The sequence below is a fragment of the Apis cerana genome, linkage group LG4, assembly GCF_029169275.1.
Source record: "Apis cerana isolate GH-2021 linkage group LG4, AcerK_1.0, whole genome shotgun sequence".
In the NCBI taxonomy this organism is placed as follows: Eukaryota; Metazoa; Arthropoda; class Insecta; order Hymenoptera; family Apidae; genus Apis; species Apis cerana.
The window spans coordinates 11,204,478-11,225,000 of NC_083855.1; the positions used below are offsets into that span (position 1 = coordinate 11,204,478).

At 53.4% G+C, this 20,523-nt stretch overlaps 1 protein-coding gene across 7 annotated transcripts in view; it reads left to right on the forward strand.

Moving 5' to 3' along the window:
* The window catches only part of LOC107996054 (dachshund homolog 2), a 136,140-nt gene that overhangs the window by 82,591 nt on the left and 33,026 nt on the right, over positions 1–20,523 (forward strand). For all 7 annotated transcript variants that reach the window (XM_062074156.1, XM_062074161.1, XM_062074158.1 and 4 more), the window contains 4 exons: positions 3,091–3,167; positions 4,214–4,384; positions 7,084–7,308; positions 19,613–19,696. In XM_062074156.1, coding sequence (XP_061930140.1) covers positions 3,091–3,167; positions 4,214–4,384; positions 7,084–7,308; positions 19,613–19,696 — 557 coding nt within the window. The remainder of the gene's footprint in view (positions 1–3,090; positions 3,168–4,213; positions 4,385–7,083; positions 7,309–19,612; positions 19,697–20,523) is intronic.

Sequence of the window (20,523 nt, forward strand, 5' to 3'; positions counted from 1 at the left end):
TCCGCCATCGGGAAGGGAATCCCCGCGGAGTTCGTCATTACCGAATCAAAATTAAAGGCAAAGATCCGGGGAAGGGTGGGTAAGGATCGTTCCGTTCGGCTTATTAGCCGCGTACGTACCCCGTTTCGTATTCGCGCTAATGGATACGAGACGGGTTCGATCGAGAGGCAGAAATAAAATCTGCCGCTTCCGAAAGGGAGCGAGATCCGTTTGGAAAACGCACGCCGGTCTCGATCGTATAGATTTCCAAATATATTTGTTGCTTGATTTCTCATCACCTTCTCCCATCTGTCAGGAAGTTGTTCCAAAATCGGTTGGTAGCTTACTCGCAAAATGTTCTTCGAGGTGCGTTTCTATTTCGTCTACGGATTGGAATCGGATTTGTCGCGGAGAGAATTTTTTAAGTGATAGTCGGACAGAGAGAAGATTTGCTCGGTTCCCCGATTCTTTTCTCCTACGCGCGGTTTCGATATATCTGAAGCTGATCGCGATATTTTGCAAAATTGGTCTCATCTCTTGAGAAAGGAGCTCACTATGGACATACATCTTTCCAATCCTGCGTGAAATGAGGTGAGGCTCAGTCGCAATTAAACGTCTACTGTCCTCGGATCGCGTTTTCGCGTGCACGTTCGCGACATCCAAGAAACGATCTCATTAACGAAGAAACGAATCGCGTATATGTATTCGAATGAGGATAGAAGGAAGTTTGCCAAGTTTTGCACGAATCTCGGTGCGTCTTATTAAAATTGAGCGGAGACGAGATAGGGAAAACGGAGCGTACAAAGAAAATGCGGAATTACCCTTGACGTTTCTGGTAAGGAAGGGGAGGGGGTTGAAGCTGTCGGTCCTCGGGAAGCGGGGCGCTCGCTAATTATTCGCGACTAGGAGCACGGCCCGGCCGCGCTCGGTAACCCGTAGGCACGCGTAATGAAATCCATGATGTATTAACGCGGGCGTAAAGGCTCCGCTCGCTTCTACCAGGTGTCTACTCACGCGAGGCTAGGTAAACGCGCGCGGCTGAACGCACGCCGGCGCGCGTAAACGCGCACGCAAACGCTCCACCATGGCTGGGTATATGCGTGAAGGCGGCGGGGCCTTTGCCTCGCGCTTGCCCCTAATATTCGACTAATTAGAAATTTAATAACACCGTGGCGGTTGTTACGAGCTTACGACGACGACGACGACGACGACGACGACGATGAGAATCACCCCATTCCTTCCCTTAATTCCAACCTTTCCTTTCTCTCCCTCCGCCCCGTTTTTCTTTCTTTTCCTTCCTCCTCGATTCCCGTCCCTCCCATATTCGAAATTTCGCCCCGGACGGGCCGAGGAATCGAAACGGAGGCGGATCGAGATATCCATCGGTCGACTTAATCGACTCGTATTACCAATTAAAATTTAATCATCCTCGAAATTAAGTCGTTACGATGTCGGAGACGCGACTAAGAGAGAGAGAAAGAGAGATTTATTGCTTCGATACTGTTGATCGCGATCGTGAGTGGGAAGGTATTCGCATCCAGATGACGAATAAAATTCCGGCTAAAATTTCGCAGCCTCGAACGAGACCCGACAACGTTTCCAGATATTCGCCTTCGTATTTCGTATTCGTCGCTCGAAACCTTCGAACGCCCTCTCCCTACCTCGTAGACGGAGGCAAAAAGAAGGAAGAGAGAGAGAGAGAGAGATCCTCCTTTCCTCGCTCTTCCTCCATTCCGCTTAACGCGGTCGTAACTTATCGCTCGTAGACGCGCGGTATTTCTCTCCGGCTCTTTGAAAGCATTTTCTCATTAAAAAATTAAGGTTCGAGGGGTCGAGGGCGGGAGGGAGGAGGGAGCGGTCGGGGATCGAGGGGGGAGACGGTTTCGCGGGTTTGCGGGGCGGAGATGGTTTGGGGCGAGTCGGTAAGTGCTCTGCGGCTCCCAGATGCGCCCAATATTATGTTTAATGATATTAACTTCTTACTTAATGGTCCGCGGTTCGATTCGAGGTGCGAAGAGGAGGCGCCCTGCGCCCCCTTCCTCTCCCTTCCTAGGGAGAAAGAAAAAGGAACTACACCCGGGAGAATAATTTGCGGGACGAGGAAAGAAGCGTGGACTTCGGGGGAGGCGAGGGTGTCTAATCGTCCGGGAAACACCCATTTTTGGACGATTTCTTGCTCGGTCTCGCCTCGCCGTGGAAAATAAATTCGTAAATACGATCGCCCCCTGTAATAAAATAATTTCCTTGGCCGACCCATCAGAGCCGACCCCTCCGGGGGCACCATTGTCCCCGAGATTCCCCGGGACGGGAAAGAAAGGAAGGAATTTACAACGGTTGTAGGAGTTTCCAAATAGGTGGACGACAGTCGTGCGACGTTATCTCGATAAAAGCCGCGAGTCTTAACGATCTAGCTACCGGACTCGCGAGGGCTTGGAACGATATAGACGAAAGGCGGGATTAAAAGTTTCGCGATGCGACGAGGAGTGCAAAGGGTGGCTCGTGCAGCTTAACGAGCCGAGATCCTCGTAAAACCTCGTAACGCTCGAGGTTGAAGGAGAGGAAAAATAAAGGAGAGGCGTCTCGCGAGTTGGAACAGCGGCGATTGCGGCCGAGACTTGGAAACGAATACAACGTAATACGAGAAACTCGCGCGATCCAGCTCCCATCCGGACGGATGGAAAGGGGATACACGCTGGTGTCTACCTGGCACGGGTCGCGATGGAAATAAAAAGATGGGAAGAGAGAGAGAGAGAGAGAGAGGGGCCGGTTTTACGCGAGAACGGATGTATCGCCTCGAGGCGATACGCGACAGCTCCGCAAGGGGGAGGGAGAGGGAGAGAGAGAGAGAGAGAAAGGGAGGGGGGAAAACAAAAGAAAGAAGAAAAAAGAAGCGAATCGATTAACGGCGATAATCGGATGGAACGCGCGGCCGACAGAGAGACCGGCACTTATCTTCCTACGCGACCGGGTTGGGTCCAAGACTCGGGAATAATTATTTAATTAATGGGGAGGGAGCGCGGCCGAGTCCACCTCCGCGCCCGCCCCGATTCGCATCCATCCCGTTGGAATCGATACTAAACATTTTCCCCCCGTCTGATTTGCTGATTCCAGGCTCCGCGAGGAGAGAGGAGACGCCGAGAGGGCACTCGCGTTGGACCAAAAACCCAGGGATCTGAGCTCGCACAATGGTAAGATAAATACGCGTACGCTCGTTTAACCGTAATTACAGTAATCGGCGGATAATACGGCGAATAACGCCGAGTTCGTATTATCGGGCCGAGCACCGCGCCGATACACACACCGACGAATCGATCCTTCTCCCCTTTTCCAAGGCGAAGGGGCAGGAGATTGCTTACACGTTTCTCCTCTCCCCTACATTTTTTCTCCACTTTCGTCTGCCGCGATACTCTCCTCGGCGGATACTCTCGCGGCGCGAAGATTTGATATTCGTAATTGGAACGAGTCGCGAAGGGATTCGACGTCCCTTGGATCGGCGGGAGAGGAGAGGAGAGGAGAGGCGATGGCCGCTCGAGGCCAGGCCTGGAAAGGAGGAAGGACGAGTTAACCGAGCGTGTCCCGGTCCCTTTCTCGATTTCTTTATTTCTCTGGCCGCTGGCCCGGCCGAGCGTTTAGGCGGGCCGGAGAGATTAAGCCCGATATCGGGTTACCGGGGCACCACCGAACGCGCCGCCTTTCTTCTCATTCCCCGTAATATTTTAATCCGTTCGATCGAACCTTTTATCCCGGTGGCGAGTGCGCGCAAACTGGACGGGGGCGACAATCCCGACGTTTCGAGTTCGAATCCGATCCTCGGACCCCACGGAACCCCGCTCCTTCTTCCCTCTTCCTCGGGGATTTCGACCGACGTCGACCGGTGTGCTTAATCGACCGCGGTCATCTTCCTCCGATCCACTCGAATCTCCTCGGTTCGACCGATCGAACAATATCTATCCACGTCAGGATTAAAATGCCTCGGATACGAAACAATAATAGGAGGGAGGGAGGGAGGGAGTTGCTCCTCGAGAAGAAAGAAACGAGAAGATTTGCACGGGTGCGAATAATATCCATCAATCCTTGTCTACGTATTCCACGTATTCCATTCTCGGGAAGGAAAGAAGGGCGAGAATATGGTTTTGGTTATCGTTCGATCCGATCGATACACGCGCGCACACACACACACATGCACACACACGTATATATATGCGATAGATTGACGAAAGAATCGTGTCGACAGGTTCCTCGAACGGGCACAGTCCCGTGCTCAACCTGTCCAAGACGGCGGGAAGCGGAAGCGTGGGCGAGCACTCCGGAAGCGAGGCAGAGGCGTCGCACCGTTCCCAAGACGACGAGGAGGAGGACGACAATCTGTCCGAGGACCTGGACGACGACAACGAGAAGGACGAAGGTGAGATAGGATGCGCCTAAGCGTCGATCGATAAAGTCGGACGTGGCGATCGTGGTCGATCAATTAGGGGCAGGTAGAGCGTGACGCCGGATTTGACGTGTGCCGAAAGTCGGAACGATGTTGTGCGCCGTTCCGTTCCGCGCATACGTAAAATAATTATATCGAATGGAGCGGACAGAGCGCGTTTAAAGATGAGTTCCCCGGGACGACTGGTAGGTCAGACCTTCTCATCGATCATCCCGGGGCCCGCCGCGGAACGACGTTCTCCCTGGGATTCGTCTTCCACCGACCGAGACCTCTCCTCAGCGGTTGTCAAAACTCGTCAGGGATGCCTGCGCGATGAAATTTTCACCACGTGAGAGATCCGCGGCCAATTTCGCGCGCCTTCCATCCTTTCTTCTCCCTCTCTCTCCCTTTCCTCCTTCCTTTCTTTCTCGTCGCGAACGATATGGCACGTTGCGGCCGAGAACCGTACTCGTACTTTCGATCGTATTCATTCCTCGGAATACACCGCAACGGATATCGTTCAACGTCGATTCGTGCGAACGTACGTTTCCCACGAGTTCGATTGCGCGGTAAATAAAAGAAAGGAAAAGGAAGAGGGAGGGGGGGGGGCAGGTCACTCGGGCAGGGAAGAAGAAGAAGAACCACTGGCGGAAGGGCCCGTTGGTCGTTAGACCAACGCATCTTCGGTATTTAGTTTCGTTTTAATAATGAAAGATGGGTCGAGATAAAAATCTCCGAGAGCCGAAGAGCGGTGCTATCTCGGCGCTGTCCCGCCGCTTCGCTCCACCCAAGCGTCATAATCACGCTGATTTCTAATCGATTCGCCGATTGTCCGCGCGTTAATTGGATATTCCAATTAGAGGCTGCGACTGTCTCGTGGCTCGCGCGACGAGAACGTGGCGGGACGTCTCCCTTTCCGCCGATCGATCGTCGCGCGAGCAAAAAGGGAAGAAGAAAGGGGACCAGGGATTGCGAACGGGAGAAACTCGAAAGGGGATGGAAAACGGTAAACTGGCGCGAGGCTGTGCCCGGCGGGCCGGGCACCGGGGGATTAGCGGGCCCCTAAATTTCGAGAAAGACACGAGTTAGACGTATAAATTGCGGTCGTGGCCGTGTAGCCGGGGGGAGGGGGGAAGAAATCCGTGTCTCGCAGCGTGTCGTATACACGGGCTACATCCTACCTATGGTGCGCGACGGTGATCGAAGTAGAACCCCATCGAACGGCCGTGGGAGTGTACACGCCCGTGGAATGCAGTTCTGATTTAATGAGACGCGCCGCTATCTCGCTCTCGTTCCTGGAATCCACCGATCCGCCGCCGATTTTCGCCCGCCCTCTTCTCGCCCTCGACCACCACTTCCTGGAGACTTGGAGACTCTTTCCACCATTACCCACCCTCCCCCCTCCCCCCTTTCCCGAGAGTCGTCGCGAAATTTCTGCGGAGGCCCGTGTCGGCCCGTTGGCCCCTCGGCCCAAGATAATTGTAATGGGTTTTCGAGCGAGGGACATCGATGCGTGGTCCACCGCGGGCGGAGAAGCGGGATGGGGAGGGAGGGAGGGGGAGAGGGAAAAAGAGTGGAAGGGAAGGGAGGGGAGCGTGGATGGTCCGCTATCAAAAGGTTGCCGGCGAAAAGGTTGGGGCAGAGCGAAGCGAGCCGCGCGAGCATTAAATCGGCCAATGGCAATAAGTAACCGAATGCCGTGGCGTTGTAGGTGCGCGCTGATAATTAAAAGACGATACAATAAAGCACGTATCATTGGCCATAAAGCAAGGCCGGGCTAAAGCGTACGGTGTGGGCCGTAGTGGAGCGCGCGGACCGGTCACTTAAGCTACGTAGAACCCACGCAGACGTCTTGTCTCGCCACTCTCTCTCTCTCTCTCTCTTCTGCGAGACCTCTCCCCGGCCAATAACCATAAGGCATCCTTTATACCACCGATCCCCGGGCCCCCGGATCCTTCCTTCTTTCGCAACCCGACCACGAAAACCATGCTTCCAGGCTAATCGTCGATAGAGAGAGAATAACGAGGCTACTCCTCCTGCCCTCCTCCTCTCAGCCCTCCTCGTCTCCTCGCGATCTTCTCCCCCTAAGTGAGCCGCGGCCTCGAATAGAAAATGGAGGAAGAGAGAGAGAGAGAGAGAGAAGAATCGCGCGTCCTCGGAGGAATCTCGAGGAGAGTTTTCCTTACCGAAACGAAGGTAGGAGAAATAAATAAATCGCTCGGCTGGAAACGAGCGACACGACGACGGTGTATGCGGCGAGGGTTCGGGTGGCTAATCGGTCGGGCCCGAGTGCCGTTTTAATTCGCGAATTTAATTCGTCCGCGGTGACGTTAAATCAGAGACGTGGCGAAGGGTAACAAGTAGTCGTCGCGGGATTACGACTCTGGAACACGCACGCGTTGTAAGTTGAGGAAGGAGGGAGAGATAGATAGAGAGAGAGGGGGCGCGAGACCTCCCTCGAACGTTGTACCCCACGATCCTTGAGCGAAATTTATCGGCAAACCGATCATCCGTTCTCTCGTGCGTACGTATGTGTACACCGGGCAAAAAATCGGAAAGAGATCGAAGGGGAGAGGGTCTCTCGTTGCGTCGAATTATTATTGCAACGAGAAAGAAAGAAAGGAAGGAAGGAAGGAAGGAAGGGAGGAAGATAGAAAAGAGGCGAACGAGTGGTTTTTCTTTTCTTCTTTCAGATCTGTCGGACGTGCCGGAGAACCTGCCGTTGCCCGCGCCGGGATCGGAGAGTCCTCAGGCCCTCAACTATTCCCAGATCGCCTCCGCGGCGGTTGCCGTTTCACAGGGGGGCCAGGATCCCTCGGTCTCGAGTACGGAGACCCTGCTCAGGAATATCCAGGGCCTGCTCAAGGTCGCGGCCGACAACGCGAGGCAGCAGGAAAGGCAAATCAACTACGAGAAAGGTCAGTGCCGCATCTCTAGCCGAGGTCGTTCCTCTTATTATCCTTTCCCTCTCGCGAACTTGCATTAAGGGACATTAGTCCGTTCGATCCTCCTGTTCTATCTTGAGCTTGTCGTTCGCGCGAGGACGGACCATCCCGGTGTCCACGATTAATTTCTCGTGGATAATACTCTTGTTCGCGGAGCCATTAAGGCTCGAGAAGAACGGCAATTTAGGTGCGCGGATCTCCCTCTCTCGGTTTACGAAATCGTGGTCGAAGATCTCCGCGCACGGTCACCGGTTCAACGTTCACCTCCGGTTGACACAAAAAGTAGGAAAAGTTTCGCTCGATCGCAATGAAAGGGAGGAATGGAAGAAAAAAAAGCTGGTTCGCCGGCAGATATCCGAGTCCGTGTAAAGAAAACGTTTATTCGTTGAAGTATCGTTGAAATATCGTTGTTGTAAAACCATCGCAGATAAGCGACGCGTGTCTTGAGCAGGTAACGCGATTAACAAGGGTACGCGAACCGTGGCGTCGTGTACCCGCGCCTTCGTTCTCATTAACCGGCTGATAGATCGGCCTGTCTCGTTCTTGTTGTTGTTGTTATTATTATTATTACCATCATCATTATTATCATTATTATTATTAGCATCCGGCATGCAAAGTTGCTGCGAAGGAACAGTGTGCAGAAAAGAAAGAATGGGGGGAGAATTCGGACGCGATTTCGATGGAATCGTTGGACGGATCGATCGAGGACCGGATCTTTCTCCGCGGGCGGCGAGATCGCGTGCCCGAAGAGAATGCACCCCGATCGGATAATCACGATCGCGAAATTAACGCGATAGAGCGTTATAAATAATAATAATAATAATAATAACGAGGATAAAGTTGCAGAACGCATCCTTCTCCTGAGAAAATTTTGAGAGGAGAGACGGAAATGGACGGAGGAGGAGGAGGAGGAGGATGAAGAGGAACGAAAGCGAGAGCGCGATCCTTCCCCGTCCCAGTTTTCGAGCGTCGCGTTCCCGCGTTCGGTCGGATAACGACAAGGACGACGAGAACGGAGGCCGCTTAATATATTCGAGGCGAAACGTAGAGCCGGCCTTTAATTGCCCATTAACCGCCGGTACGAAGTGTCGTTTCCACGGTCGTCCACACGGTGGAAACGCGCTTAACGACGTCGCTCGCTCCACAGCTTCGTGTTATATACCTTCGACCGCGTTTTTCCTCCACCTCGCGGCATTCTTTCTTACGGGATGGATATATCTCGGCGGCGATCGCCGTCCGCGAGGAGGCCGTCCTTTGTCTCGCGATCGATCGGCCGATTAAACCGGCGTACTTTAACGCGAGAGGACGTCGGACGTTGTCCCGAGGTCGACGCGTGCGCGGGGGAGGGGGAGAGGAGCGCGAGGATTCGGCTTAGCGCGGATCCCGGAGTGCGCTTTTCTCCGCGAGGGGAGGCGGGGATAAAGGGACGGCCGCGATCCGAGGCGCGGAACAAGGGGGATAAAAGAGGATCGACGTGGGAGGAAGAGAATCGAGGGCGGCCTCCGATCGACGAGAGGATCGACGAAAAGAGTGTGTTGGCCTGGGCGGAGGGTGCAGCCAGGGGTGAGAGAGGGCCGATTTAATACTCGAACGAGCCAGCAGCTCGTTTTACACCAGATGGTTTTACATACGGCCGCTATCGTGTTACCGAGCTTCTCCGAGTATGGCTGCGTTGTTCGCCGCTTGGACGGGGCGCCCTAATACGCGCGGACGCGCGAACACGAGCAAAGTCCTCCGCGGAGATCCCTCTCTCTCTGCTCTCGAGAAGAATCTCTTTCGAGAACCGGACTCGATCGCGCGCGCGCGCTACCTCGCTCCATATATATATACGACTGTTATAAGGAAACCGGGCGGATTTTCGAGGAGGAACGCGGCGCGATGGTTAAGGAAAGTAACTACGTTAAGGATCTGCCTCGATGAACGCATCCTCTCTCGATGAAAAAGAGAGAGAGAAAGGAAGAGAAAAGGAAAAGGAAAAGGGGGAAGGGGGCGAGCGCGCTCCGTTCTCGTTCGCTCGGTAAGTTACACGGCGCGCACGGAGGAGAACAATATGAGCTCGGCGAGGAGCAACGTGGAGAGCTCGCTATCTTCGATGCTCGCCGAGATAAGGGCACGAGGGGTAGCCAAGCGGCGGGAGCGCAAAAGATTGTGCGCGCCTCCTCTTCGTGTCCACGGCACAGAGAGAGAGAGGGAGAGAGGGAGTGAGTCCGTGGCGGGCCGGTTAAGGCTTAAGGCCCGCCGAGAGAGCGGAAAAGAAAGAGGGGATTGAGTTGTAGCCGCGAGTGGAGGATCTTATGTAGATTCCTTGTAGATCGTGCACCCGATTCGATCGCGATCGGCTACCCGGTACCGGGTTAATTAAAATTGTACGGGCCGAACGTCTTTCTTTCTCGTTGCCCTCCCCCTCTCCTCTCTCTCTCTCTCTCTCTCTCTCTCTCTCTCTCTCTCCTTTTCCTCTCCTCCTTTGTGCCCCGCGCCCTCCGCCCTCCTCTCGCCGCTCGTTCTTCGGTGTCGCGTCGCCTTCCTCCGCCCCCGGCCGCCTCCTTTTCATCCTCCTTTTTCCCCCTCGGCCGTTCCGCGTACGAGCCAGCACGCTCGCTGCTGCACCGGCCGCATCTCCTTCGTAAGCTCCTTCGATTTTTGGCCGCTGCCTGGGAGGCTGCTTACGTGAAATCCTATTACCGCGAGCCACGCCACGCCGCGCGACAGCGCACCGCAACCCAGCCTCTTCTCTCCTCTTTTTCTCTCCACCTTACTCGTGCCTTTTCTTTTTCTTCTTTTCTTTCCCCTCCTCTTTCCTCCCTTCTTCTCCTTGTCGCATCTCGTTGCGTACCGCGCGCAGCACGAGCTGTATATCCTCGCCACGGATGCGACGAACTGTCTGCCTACCGAGACACGACCTCTCGATTCTTATTCTCGCACGGATCGATCTCCCGATTTTGCTAGGAATTTCTTCTCCCTCTCTCCTCGTTCCTCGAGCAGGTAGTCGTCGTGATCGGCAAAGTCGGTTATCGTAAATATCGCAAGGAACGGAGAAACGAGACAACAAACGAGAGATGGACAATTTGTAGTATATCTTGGAGCGCGGCGGTACATCTTCCTAAACACAGTTGTAAACCGCAGGAGGCTCTGTCTCTCGGGTAGCGAATCGAGGAATGGGTATCTCTCCCGATTCTCGACCCCCTTCCCCTCCTCGAATAGGAAAAGAGAGAAGAAACCTGGAGGAGAGCAAAGAAGAAGAAGAAAAAGACAACGAAACGAGACTCGTGGAAGGAATTACAATTCCACCAGGTCCCTCGTTCCTCCATTCCTCTCTCTCTCTTTCTCCTCCCTCTTCCCGTTGGATTCGCCCTTATTCGCGAGGCGAATCGGGTTTGGCCCCCCCGAGCATCATTAAACGTCCGCAACCGGTCGCAGGCTACCTTAAAGATCGTCGAGGGGTCGGAGGTCGGTGGCTGCGAGCGCGCGAACAACCAGCCGCTGCGATTATTATGCTTATTAAGGTGGAAAGTAATAAATTACGGGTTGGCTAATAGCGGGGACCAGGAGAGAGAGAGAGAGAGAGGAAGGAGACGGAAAGGCGGGGGGAAGAAACTTCTGGATCGTTCCAGCACCGTTCAGATCGATTCGTTCGAGGAACTTCTTCTTCCGGCCACTGAAAACAAAACCGACAATCCCCCTCGCCGCTTCCTCGAGTCGCCCCTTGGCCGAGCTCCCTTGGTGGTGGTGGTGGTCTCTCCGAGTCTCACCGCGACACCAGGGGAGAACGTTTCCGTGGCAATAAAGCTGTTCCATTCTTAATTAAATCCGAGGCCACGCGAACGAGCTAATTAAAGCAAACATCCGACGTGATAAACCTCGAACGTTGCCCCGGCCTTCCCGAACGACATCCTGGAATAGGGCGAATCTAGTAGTCGTAAAACTAGTAGTAGTAGTAGTAATAGTAGTACGTCGCCTCGCGAATTTAACCGACCTTGCTTCTTCTTCTTCTTCTTCTTTTCTCTCGTGCTTCTCTCGTCGCATCGATCGAGAAATCGAGGAGAACAGGGGGAGGAGGGATACTCGAACGCCGAGAAACATCGAGAAACGGACTCGCGTCACGTCACATCACAGTTAAACATCCGGGATCTCTTTAATTCGGGGCCCACGGCGAAAGACACGTCTAACTCGTTCCTCTGCGAATCTCTCTTCGATCAGCATCGGTAGAAAAGAAACGAGAGCGAGACGCAATTTTATCCCCCGGTATCGAACTCTCCCGTGGAATTTTCATAACGAGCAGCAGCGGCAACAGCAGACGATCGAGTCCCGACCGGTTGGCAGAAAAAGGGCGCCTTTAATGGGACACGTTGGCGCCCGGGTCAGGGTGGCCCCGTTGTTACTCGTTAATTCGAGCCGCGACCAAGAGAGCACGCACACCAGCGGGGCCTGTGTGCCTCCTCCTTCCCCTCCCATTCTCGCGCGAATCCGTGGAAAGCGTAAACGAGCGTGATCTCGAGGTATGCGCATCCACCCTTCGACGAAGGTATATAGGACGGCGGGCAAGGGAATAGGGAATAAAAACGCGAGACAATACGATGTTGGAGCGGCGCGGTCGTTGTCGGTTCCCACCTTCCAGGCCCGAGTCCTCCTGTACGGGTTGGAGAACGCGGCCGATTGTCAATTAGAGAAACCAGGGGGCCTCGGTTTTAGCATAAGCCACCGGCCAAAAGGGGCCATACGGCGGGGGATGTACGGCGGCGAGTTGTAGGCGAGGATCGCGGCGGCCAAGTTTCTCCTCTCCCTCCGAATCGGAAAGAGGGAGGGAGGGAAGCGATGGTGGCTAGGCTAGGAGGGAGAAAGAATTCGAGAGACGGGAGGGGCCCGATGGTGTCGGGGTAAAGCTAATAAATTATGGCTAACGTGGCTCCGCACAACGCACACGCTTGATTATTTATTTAACGATGAAACGAGTCACGAACTCGCGAGAGTCGATTCGAGGATCGCGTTTATTTTCTTTCGTACGTGGATTTCGAATCGATTCGGGGGAGAGAAGGAAGGAAGGAAAGAGAGAAAGAAAGAAAAATGGAATTTTCTCGAAAAATGGAAATGGTATTTCGTGGGAACGACGTTGGAGAAAGGTGGCGACAGGGATGGAGGAGGAAAAGTACGGGAGAGACGGGGTAGGCGATAAACTCGAGGTGTACGGATGTCCCTTAAATCTTGGATTTAACGATCCTCGAACATCGATCCTGCCGCTCGATCGTCACCGATCGTTGTCGCGTTGGAATTAAGCGACAAAACGGCGGCCAACGCCGACTAACGACCCCGCCGCGACTTTCCCGGCTGGAAAGGAGGCGAGACCACGCTCGCATCCAGCACACGATTATAAAGCGAAAATTTACGAGCCTCTCGAACCCCACGGGAGGAGATCTCGTGGATTCTTTCTCTCCTCCTCCTCCTATCTCCTCCCAGGCCCTGTTCGGGACTTTGTTGTTTGCGTCGCGGGTTTTATCGTCGCCGCCGTTTTTAAGTGTCTCCCGCGAGACTTTGTTGCCGAGAGGTCCTTCCTCTCGCGACCTTCGGCCGATTACCGATCACCGCCTCGAGATCCTCGCTCCGTCTCCTCTTCCTCGTAACCGTACCCCGTGGAATCCTTCCCTTTCCCGGATATTATTAGATATTCAAATCGGCTTCAAACTCTCCCAACCATCCTCCAAAGATCGATGAAAAAAAAAAAAAAGAAAGAAAGAAAAATCTGAAACTTTTCGAAGAAACTTTCATCGTTCGCAATTTTCTTCTCCCGAATTGTTTATTAAGGGGAAAGATCCGCGTATTGTTCGTAATTCATATAAACACGATAATAATTCAAAATTCGAATTCGAAAGGGTATCGCGAATGAATGAAAGGAATGGAGAATAAAAGAGAAAGGGGAGAGGGAGAGAGAGAAAGAGAGAGAGAGAGGTGGAAAGAAACTTGACCTACCGCAGTTTTAACTACCGTTCAATTATACAGTTTGCTTTCGGTTGGGTCGTCGCGCGGGTCGAATAAAGCGTGTAATTTACCGGCAATAAAAGAGCAGTGGTAACGGCCACGCGAGAGAGAGAGAAAGAGTGACGGCCGCGACGCTGTCCGGCGAAAGAGAGAAAGGGAGAGGAGAAGTCGCGTCGTTAACGACGCCGTTTACTGCCCCGAGGTATACGGATATTTTGTTGCGAATCTCCGATCCGGGGATGGCACGCGGCTTCGCGCCTCTCCTCTCGTCTCTCCTCTCTCTCTCTCTCTCTCTCTTTCTCCCCCTCCTTTTCTCGACCCACGGCCGAGGATCCATCGACGAACGAGCGAGAGGAGAAACGAACGAAAAATCCCGTTTTTTTTCTTTTTTTTTCGAGAGAGAGAGAGTGTCATCCGAGCCGGGGATTCTCGCCAACGGCGTAAAAGCGGCGCCGATAATTGGCCCTTAAAGCACGCCCCTCGCGGCCTAATGCATATAATCGCAAGCATTATGCGCCTGCGACTCCGTCCTCTATCTCGACCCGCGACACGGGGTCTGGCTAATTTCCCCTCTATGACGTAATCGGCCGATTAGAGGCTTAGAGAGAGAGAGAGAGAGAGAAAGAGCGAGGGGGAAGGCTGCAAGCTGGGCAAATAAGGAAGAAACCGAAACGTGTTCTTTCGCTGCGTGGCCAGGTGTTCCACCTGTTTCCCCCGAATGTCAGGAACAAAGTGCATCTTTCTTCGGAAAATTATGAATTACGTTTTGTACGGTTTGTCTCGCGACCCGGGTTCGAGGCTAAGGAACTCGTTTAGAAAAAAGAAAAAAAAAGGAGAAGAGGGAAAGTATAATCGTAGCTAGGAGAAAATAATCGCACGCAAAAGTTGGAAACGAGCAAGCTCGATTTGCTCGGACCATTCGGGACGATCGTATCTATACGACGTCTAATTACAGGTGTCGGTGTATACCACGCTCCAGCCTAGCGCGTTTCATACACGGCGCGAAGAATGGGATAGGTTCGAACGGTCCGGTCGAATCTACGCGATCTATCTACGCGGCGGTGACAACTGACTAACGGTGGATGCGTGATCGCATCGGGCCGGTCGATGCGCCCGGCAGGAGATGAAGATACGACGACGACGACGACGACGACGACGACGCGTTCGTTGTAAATTCTTAATTACGGAGGAGCGCCGATTTTATAACGCCGTTTCCGGTGCACGCGATACGCCTCGAATAAATTCAGTGTGTCGCCGGAAAGTGGATCGACGAAACGGAAACCGATACCGTTCTCCTCGCGTGGAATGGCGATGGGATGGAATCGAAAGGAGCGTGGGAGGAGGAAGGATCGATCGTTAAGAAGGGAGACGGACGGGTCGTCGACGGGTTATTCGATAAATACAGCGAAGATTCCTCTTCTTCTTTTTCTTCTTCTTTTTCTTCCTCCTCCTCCTCTTCTTCTTGTTGTTGTTGTTGTTGGCGGTGAACGTTTTACGATCGGTAACCATTAATGTCCGGCCGGTGTGCACGGGCGGTCTAGCACGCACGCCACGTACCGTACAGTTGGACAGACACTCGTAATAACGATAAAGATCCACGTCGTAGCCGTAGTCGTCGCTGTCGTTAGAGCACGAGGGGGAGGAGGAAAAGGCGGGACCTGGCGGGATTACGCGCGCGGCGGTTCGAGCGCGGGATCGATTCGATTGGCTCGATTGACCGGCTAAAATTATCTTTTCCTCTTTCTTCTCTCTCCGAGTCCCGTTAATTATTGGATCGTTATGGTATGATCGTTATACATTGGCATTCCGTATCGGGGAATCTTTGTTCTCGAGGGATACTCGATTTTCCGAGCAAAGTTTCGAGATTCGTTCACGGAGGAGGAAAAACGAGGATGGTCGTTGTATCGCCGGGTCGAAGGCTCGGCGATATCGTAGAAGCGGCGGTTTCTAAGCGACGGTCGTGCAATAACTCGGCGAGATATCCCGCAGAGGGAGAGGGAGGGAAGGAGGAAGAGAGAGAGAGAGTGTCTGTTCCCGAAGGAAGGAAGGAAGGAAGGAAGGAAGGAAGAAAGGATTATCTCGAAACGCGAAAACGCTCTTCGCCGTATCTCCGGCCGAGTTGGTTCGTCGAATATGGCCACCGAAGTCTCGCGTCCTCTCTCTCTCTCTCTCGAAACGAGAGATATCGAAACTATTCACCTACGATCAACCGTGACGTAGTAGCCCGCCGAGTTCCATCTGCCTTCGGTATCCATCTCCTTCGATCGTCTACTCTTATCTCGAAACTCGAGAGAGAGAAAGTTGCAAAGTTGTAGCAAAGTAGTAGGGGATGAGGGGAGGGGGGAGCTGTTAAGAGCGTGTCTCGATTGTTGTTGGCGCGCGAAAAGGATTAGTTAAGAGAACGAAGAAGGAAGGAAGGAAGGAAGAAGGTTGGGTCGAAGGCTCGAATCGATAATACTACAGGAACACTAGGCTCGCAATACGGTCGTTCGTATCGTGTATACTATAAAAAGACGACGCCTCGGACTGTTTGATACCGTAATTATAGCAACGGAAAGGGAGGGAATTGGCTCGGAATGGGAAAGCATCGAGAGGAAGACACATGCACCAATATTTGCCATGACTCGAAGATAAGTCATTTCGATCGATGGCCGCACACGCATACGCACACACTCGCGTACGCGCGCGCATACACTCGTAAACTCCGCGACATTCGTAAACTCCGTGGCCGTAATTACACGTCAAACTCTTCGCCTTCGCCGAACAGCAGGCCCCCGTCCCTTCTTTATTTGGCGAACCGGCAAACGCGAAAAAAGAGAAAAGGAAGGGAAGAAGAAAAGAAAAAGAGGCACAAGCTGCGCGGATAATCCGCGATCGCGGCTTTTCGGCGAGGAAACCCGACGCCCGCCGCTGGTTTGTTTTAGTCGTGCGCTCCCGACTAGCTCTCCTATCCTAATCCTATTTTCGTTGGATCCGTTAATGGTTAATGGGAAGCAAAGTGGTCAGCGACCGGAACAAGGCCTAAGTCCGTCTTAAATCCTGTAGGAGGGAAGCCCTTGTAGACCGTAGCCGAGGATCGAGTAATCCGTGCAGGATAACTATTGCCCCCGTCGTCGTCTTCACGCTCGAGCAAAGTCTCGCGTCTTGCCGCATTATCCGCGGCAGGACTCGTCTCCATCGATCGTCCGGGGAATCGCTCGTCCCCCGACGCGGGCGGACGTCTTCGCCTTCCGTCCGCGCCCAGGCCTCCCGAGGAGCGCCCGTCCCCCTCCCCCCTCGGACAATTAAAGCCCCGCCGCGGAGAGGGCATGCCCGCGGGAGAGGACAAACTTGCGAGCACCGCGATCGTTACGCGTTTATAATATGCAAGGGTGGAAACAATAATATCGTCGTATCTCGGGATACTTCGTCCCCGCCCGAGGAAACCAACCCTCGCGTGGGCGAATAACGCGTGCCGTGGGATTAATCGGGATTCGGGGGTCAGGAAATTTATGAAATTCGCACGCCGGAAACGAAGGAAAAGCCGAGATTCCTCTCCTCGAAAGGAGCAGGAAGACGCCTCGCTTCGAACGAAAGCGCGAACAGGAGAATGTGGGGGGATGAAGGGGAAGTTGTAATAAATTACCGAAATAATCCATCGGTTAATTCCGAGCGTCGGTTTATTATTGCCGCGCCGTTGATCCGTCGAAATTAAATTCACCAATCCTCTCTCTCTCTCTCTCTCTTCATCGAAGAGAAGAAGAAGAAAAAGAAGGGGGTTGGTTTCGCGAGAAGATCGCGTAGGAGAGTATGGATATGGATGGACGCGTGTCGGAGGAGGGGAGAGGGGCGTAACACGAAAGCTACATTATACTATTCAAACGATTGCAGGGCACGGCGCAGCGGGTAAGTTGACATTGTTGTTTCTGAGGGTGGCCTCGGGCCCTGGCGAATATCTTAGCGCCGCGCAGAAGCTATACCACGCGTACACGTCGTCGTACAAGCCCTGCGGGCATGTGAACGCTACACCGCCACCGCCACCACCCGTCTTCCCGCCAACTATATACTAATCAATAACCATGAATCGCTCCGGTAACAGTGGCATGCACGTTCCGTTGCACTGTTATTGTTGCCGGGCCAGAGTGCTCCAGCTACCGTGAATATTATTATCGCCGATGAATCCTTGGCCCGGGACCTCCCGGATAATTCCTCCCGAACGCCCGCCTTTTCCCAACTATCTCGCAATTTTCAACCAGGGTAACCAGGGATATCGAAACTCGAAACGATCGTCGCCCCCGAAGTGCGACTCGCCCTTTGACATCGTCGAAAGGAAGAAAGGAGAGGAGCAGGTTTTCACTCGCTTACTTACTTACTTACTTACTTACTACGAAGGAAGAAGTTCGTCGCGACTAACGTTAATCCCTGAAATTTTAATGGCTCCGAGCTCGCGGTCGAATTTCAATAAGCTCGCAGCAGCGGCAATAGCAGCGACCCCTCTCTCTCTCCTCCGCCGCCTTCTCGAGGAATTGATTTTCGCCACTTCCGACTTTATCCCGTTTCCCTCGAAAATATGTAAAGGTGGAACGGTTGTATTTAAAAGGGAGCCGTCGACGTCGATGAAAGCGTAAACAGGGGGGGAAGAAGACAAGGAAGGAGACAAGAGGGTACGTAATCGTTAAACCCAGGTCGATTCGAATCGGCGCCCCGGGGATGAGCGAGGCAGGGTTGACGCTCGCGTCGACGACGATCTCTAATAAAGTTCAATTATCCCCCCGGAAAACGTAGGTACCGAAGGGGGGAGGAGGAGAAAAGGTAGACGAGCCGTGTAGAAAGCAAGCGGGGCCGGGATACCCTAGACGTCGAGAGAAAGAGAAACCGGGAGAGATGATAATCTAAACGATCGCAAAGTGGGCTGCAGAAACGCGCCGAAATTGGCAATAACAGGGTGGGGAAGGGGGTGGCGGGGCAGGAAAGGGTGGCAGAGGAAGGTGGGGAGGGGGAGCAGCCGCGTAACGTGTACACGGCACCGGCGCGAACTTCCTATTCTGGTTAGCATTCAAATTGAATCTTCGTGGCGGCCGGTCGTGAAGAGTTACCGCCGTTAATGGACCTCGCAAACGCTCTCAAATTGCCGGCAGACTGCTGAGACGCGCCACCCCTCTGCCCTACCCCTAATCTACCGGCTCCATTCTCCCGCGCGGCTGATCGTCCACTCCCCTCCCATCCCTCGCCCTACCCAAATTCCAAATTCGAAATTTCGAACTCGAGGCGATTTTTCGTATCGAGACGGTTCGTCGTCGAGGAGGAGGAAGGGGGAAGGAACGGAGAGATATTAAATTTGGAACGGACACGTTCGGCGAAGGGTGGTGGAGGGTTGAAACGTTGGAATTGGCTTTCTCTCTCTCCTTCCTCCTCTCTCCCCGCTTGGATTAGGTCGTTTCGTCGAAGTAGTTGGGGAAGGGAGTTAGGAGGAGCAGGTTTTTATCGCTTTCGAGAAATCGCGAGAAATAACGATCCTTGCGAAATGTCCGCGAATTGGTAGCGATCTAACGAGCGGATTATCGGTCGATGAGCCGCGAGACGCGTTACGAGGCGCGCGGCTCATTGGTTACGGAAATGTAATTCGAGGAGCAGAGAGAGGGTGGCTTCGGTTTCTTCCCTTCTCCCCCTCCCTCGCTTTCTTTTCTTCCGTTAAACCGAATTAGCCCGCTTGATTTAGAGAGGCTGGAGAACCTTTTTTTACCGACTTCTCTCCCTTTTTCATCGATACTCCCCACTCCCAAGGGAAGCGTCGTCGGTGAACGTCGATAATCGAGCCGTATATAGTCGCTTCTTTCCGCGGCTTCTTTTCTTTTCCTTAAACCGAAAATTCGAAATCAGGGAAGGGGGGAGGAAGACGAGAGTCAGAATAGGAAGGAGAATTTCGAACGAGACGAGAGAGTTCTCTCTCCACCACTCCACCGCCCTCTCGCCGAGATTCGAAATGACTAATTTAGCGTGGCGAGTCCCAAGGGTGAGAGAAGGGGGTTGTTGTAGTCTCCGAGAAGACGGAGAAAGGGGGCGAGCGTCTTGGAGACAAGAACACAACGACGGTCGAGGATTTCTCTCGTCCTCGTGGTGCGTTTCCACGTAATTCTATTAGAGCTAACTATCCGGTCCGGTCCTCGTCCGTTGGATTTAATCACGAACCCGCCAGACCGTGCAATATTCTTCTCCTATGCCATCTTCCAAAGGGCGGAGAATTCGAGGAGAGAGAGAGCCCCGACTAAAATCCCTCCGCTTTAGAGACACGCCACGTTAAGATTCCTTTTTATCTTTCTGATTACAGCCGAGTTGAAGATGGACGTTCTCCGAGAGAGGGAGGTTAAGGACAGCCTCGAGCGACAGCTTCAGGACGAGCAGAAGGTTCGAGGTGAGTGATAGGAGTCGATGGTGGATGCTCGATACGGGCGTACGAAGGTTCGCGCGAAATTCCGCAACGTTCACGGATGCCTGTCCAGACGGACGCGAGTTTACGACGAATCTAGGCGTGTTACCGTCGTATCCTCATCCGCGAGGAGGAGAGAGGTTTCCAGAGAGAGGGCGTAACAGCGTCGAGCCATTTAACTCCGCGATAAATCAAAGCGGTCGCGAAGAGACACGCAGCTATAAAGTCTCTCACCGTATCCTATTATTCCAGCCTCGAAGGACCCTCTAGCCTACGGAGTCACGGCTAGTCTCTCTCTCCCTATCTCTCTCTCTCTCTCTCTCTCTCGCCGAGGATTCGTCCCGGCTGTTTCGCGACTTTAATGGAGTACCAAGGGTAGAAACGCGGGGGTAGAGGAAGGAAGGAAGGAAGGAAGGAAGGAAACGTGGAAGGAGCATGGCAAAGGCCGTGATCGCTCGACCAAGTTTGTATCGAATGTCAGTCCGTAATAGAATAGTCGTCTCGCGTTTACGGGCTCCGCTTCTCTTTGACCACCTCCTACTATCACCACCACCACCACCACTACTACTACTACTACTATTATTCGATCCTGCCTCGATCGACACCCACACCCCTTTGTCCGCCCGTTTTCTCTCTCTCTCCCTCGTTTTTTCACCTCGCGCCGAAAACAAAAAAGGAGAGAAAAAGAGAGGGAAAAAAGAAAAAAGCGAGAAGCGAACGCAGAAGCGGCCTCTCCTCCTCCCTCCCCCTCCATTGTGACGCGGCTCCGGCAGGATCGAGGATCGAGATCTCGGCCGAGAGATTTCGAGGCT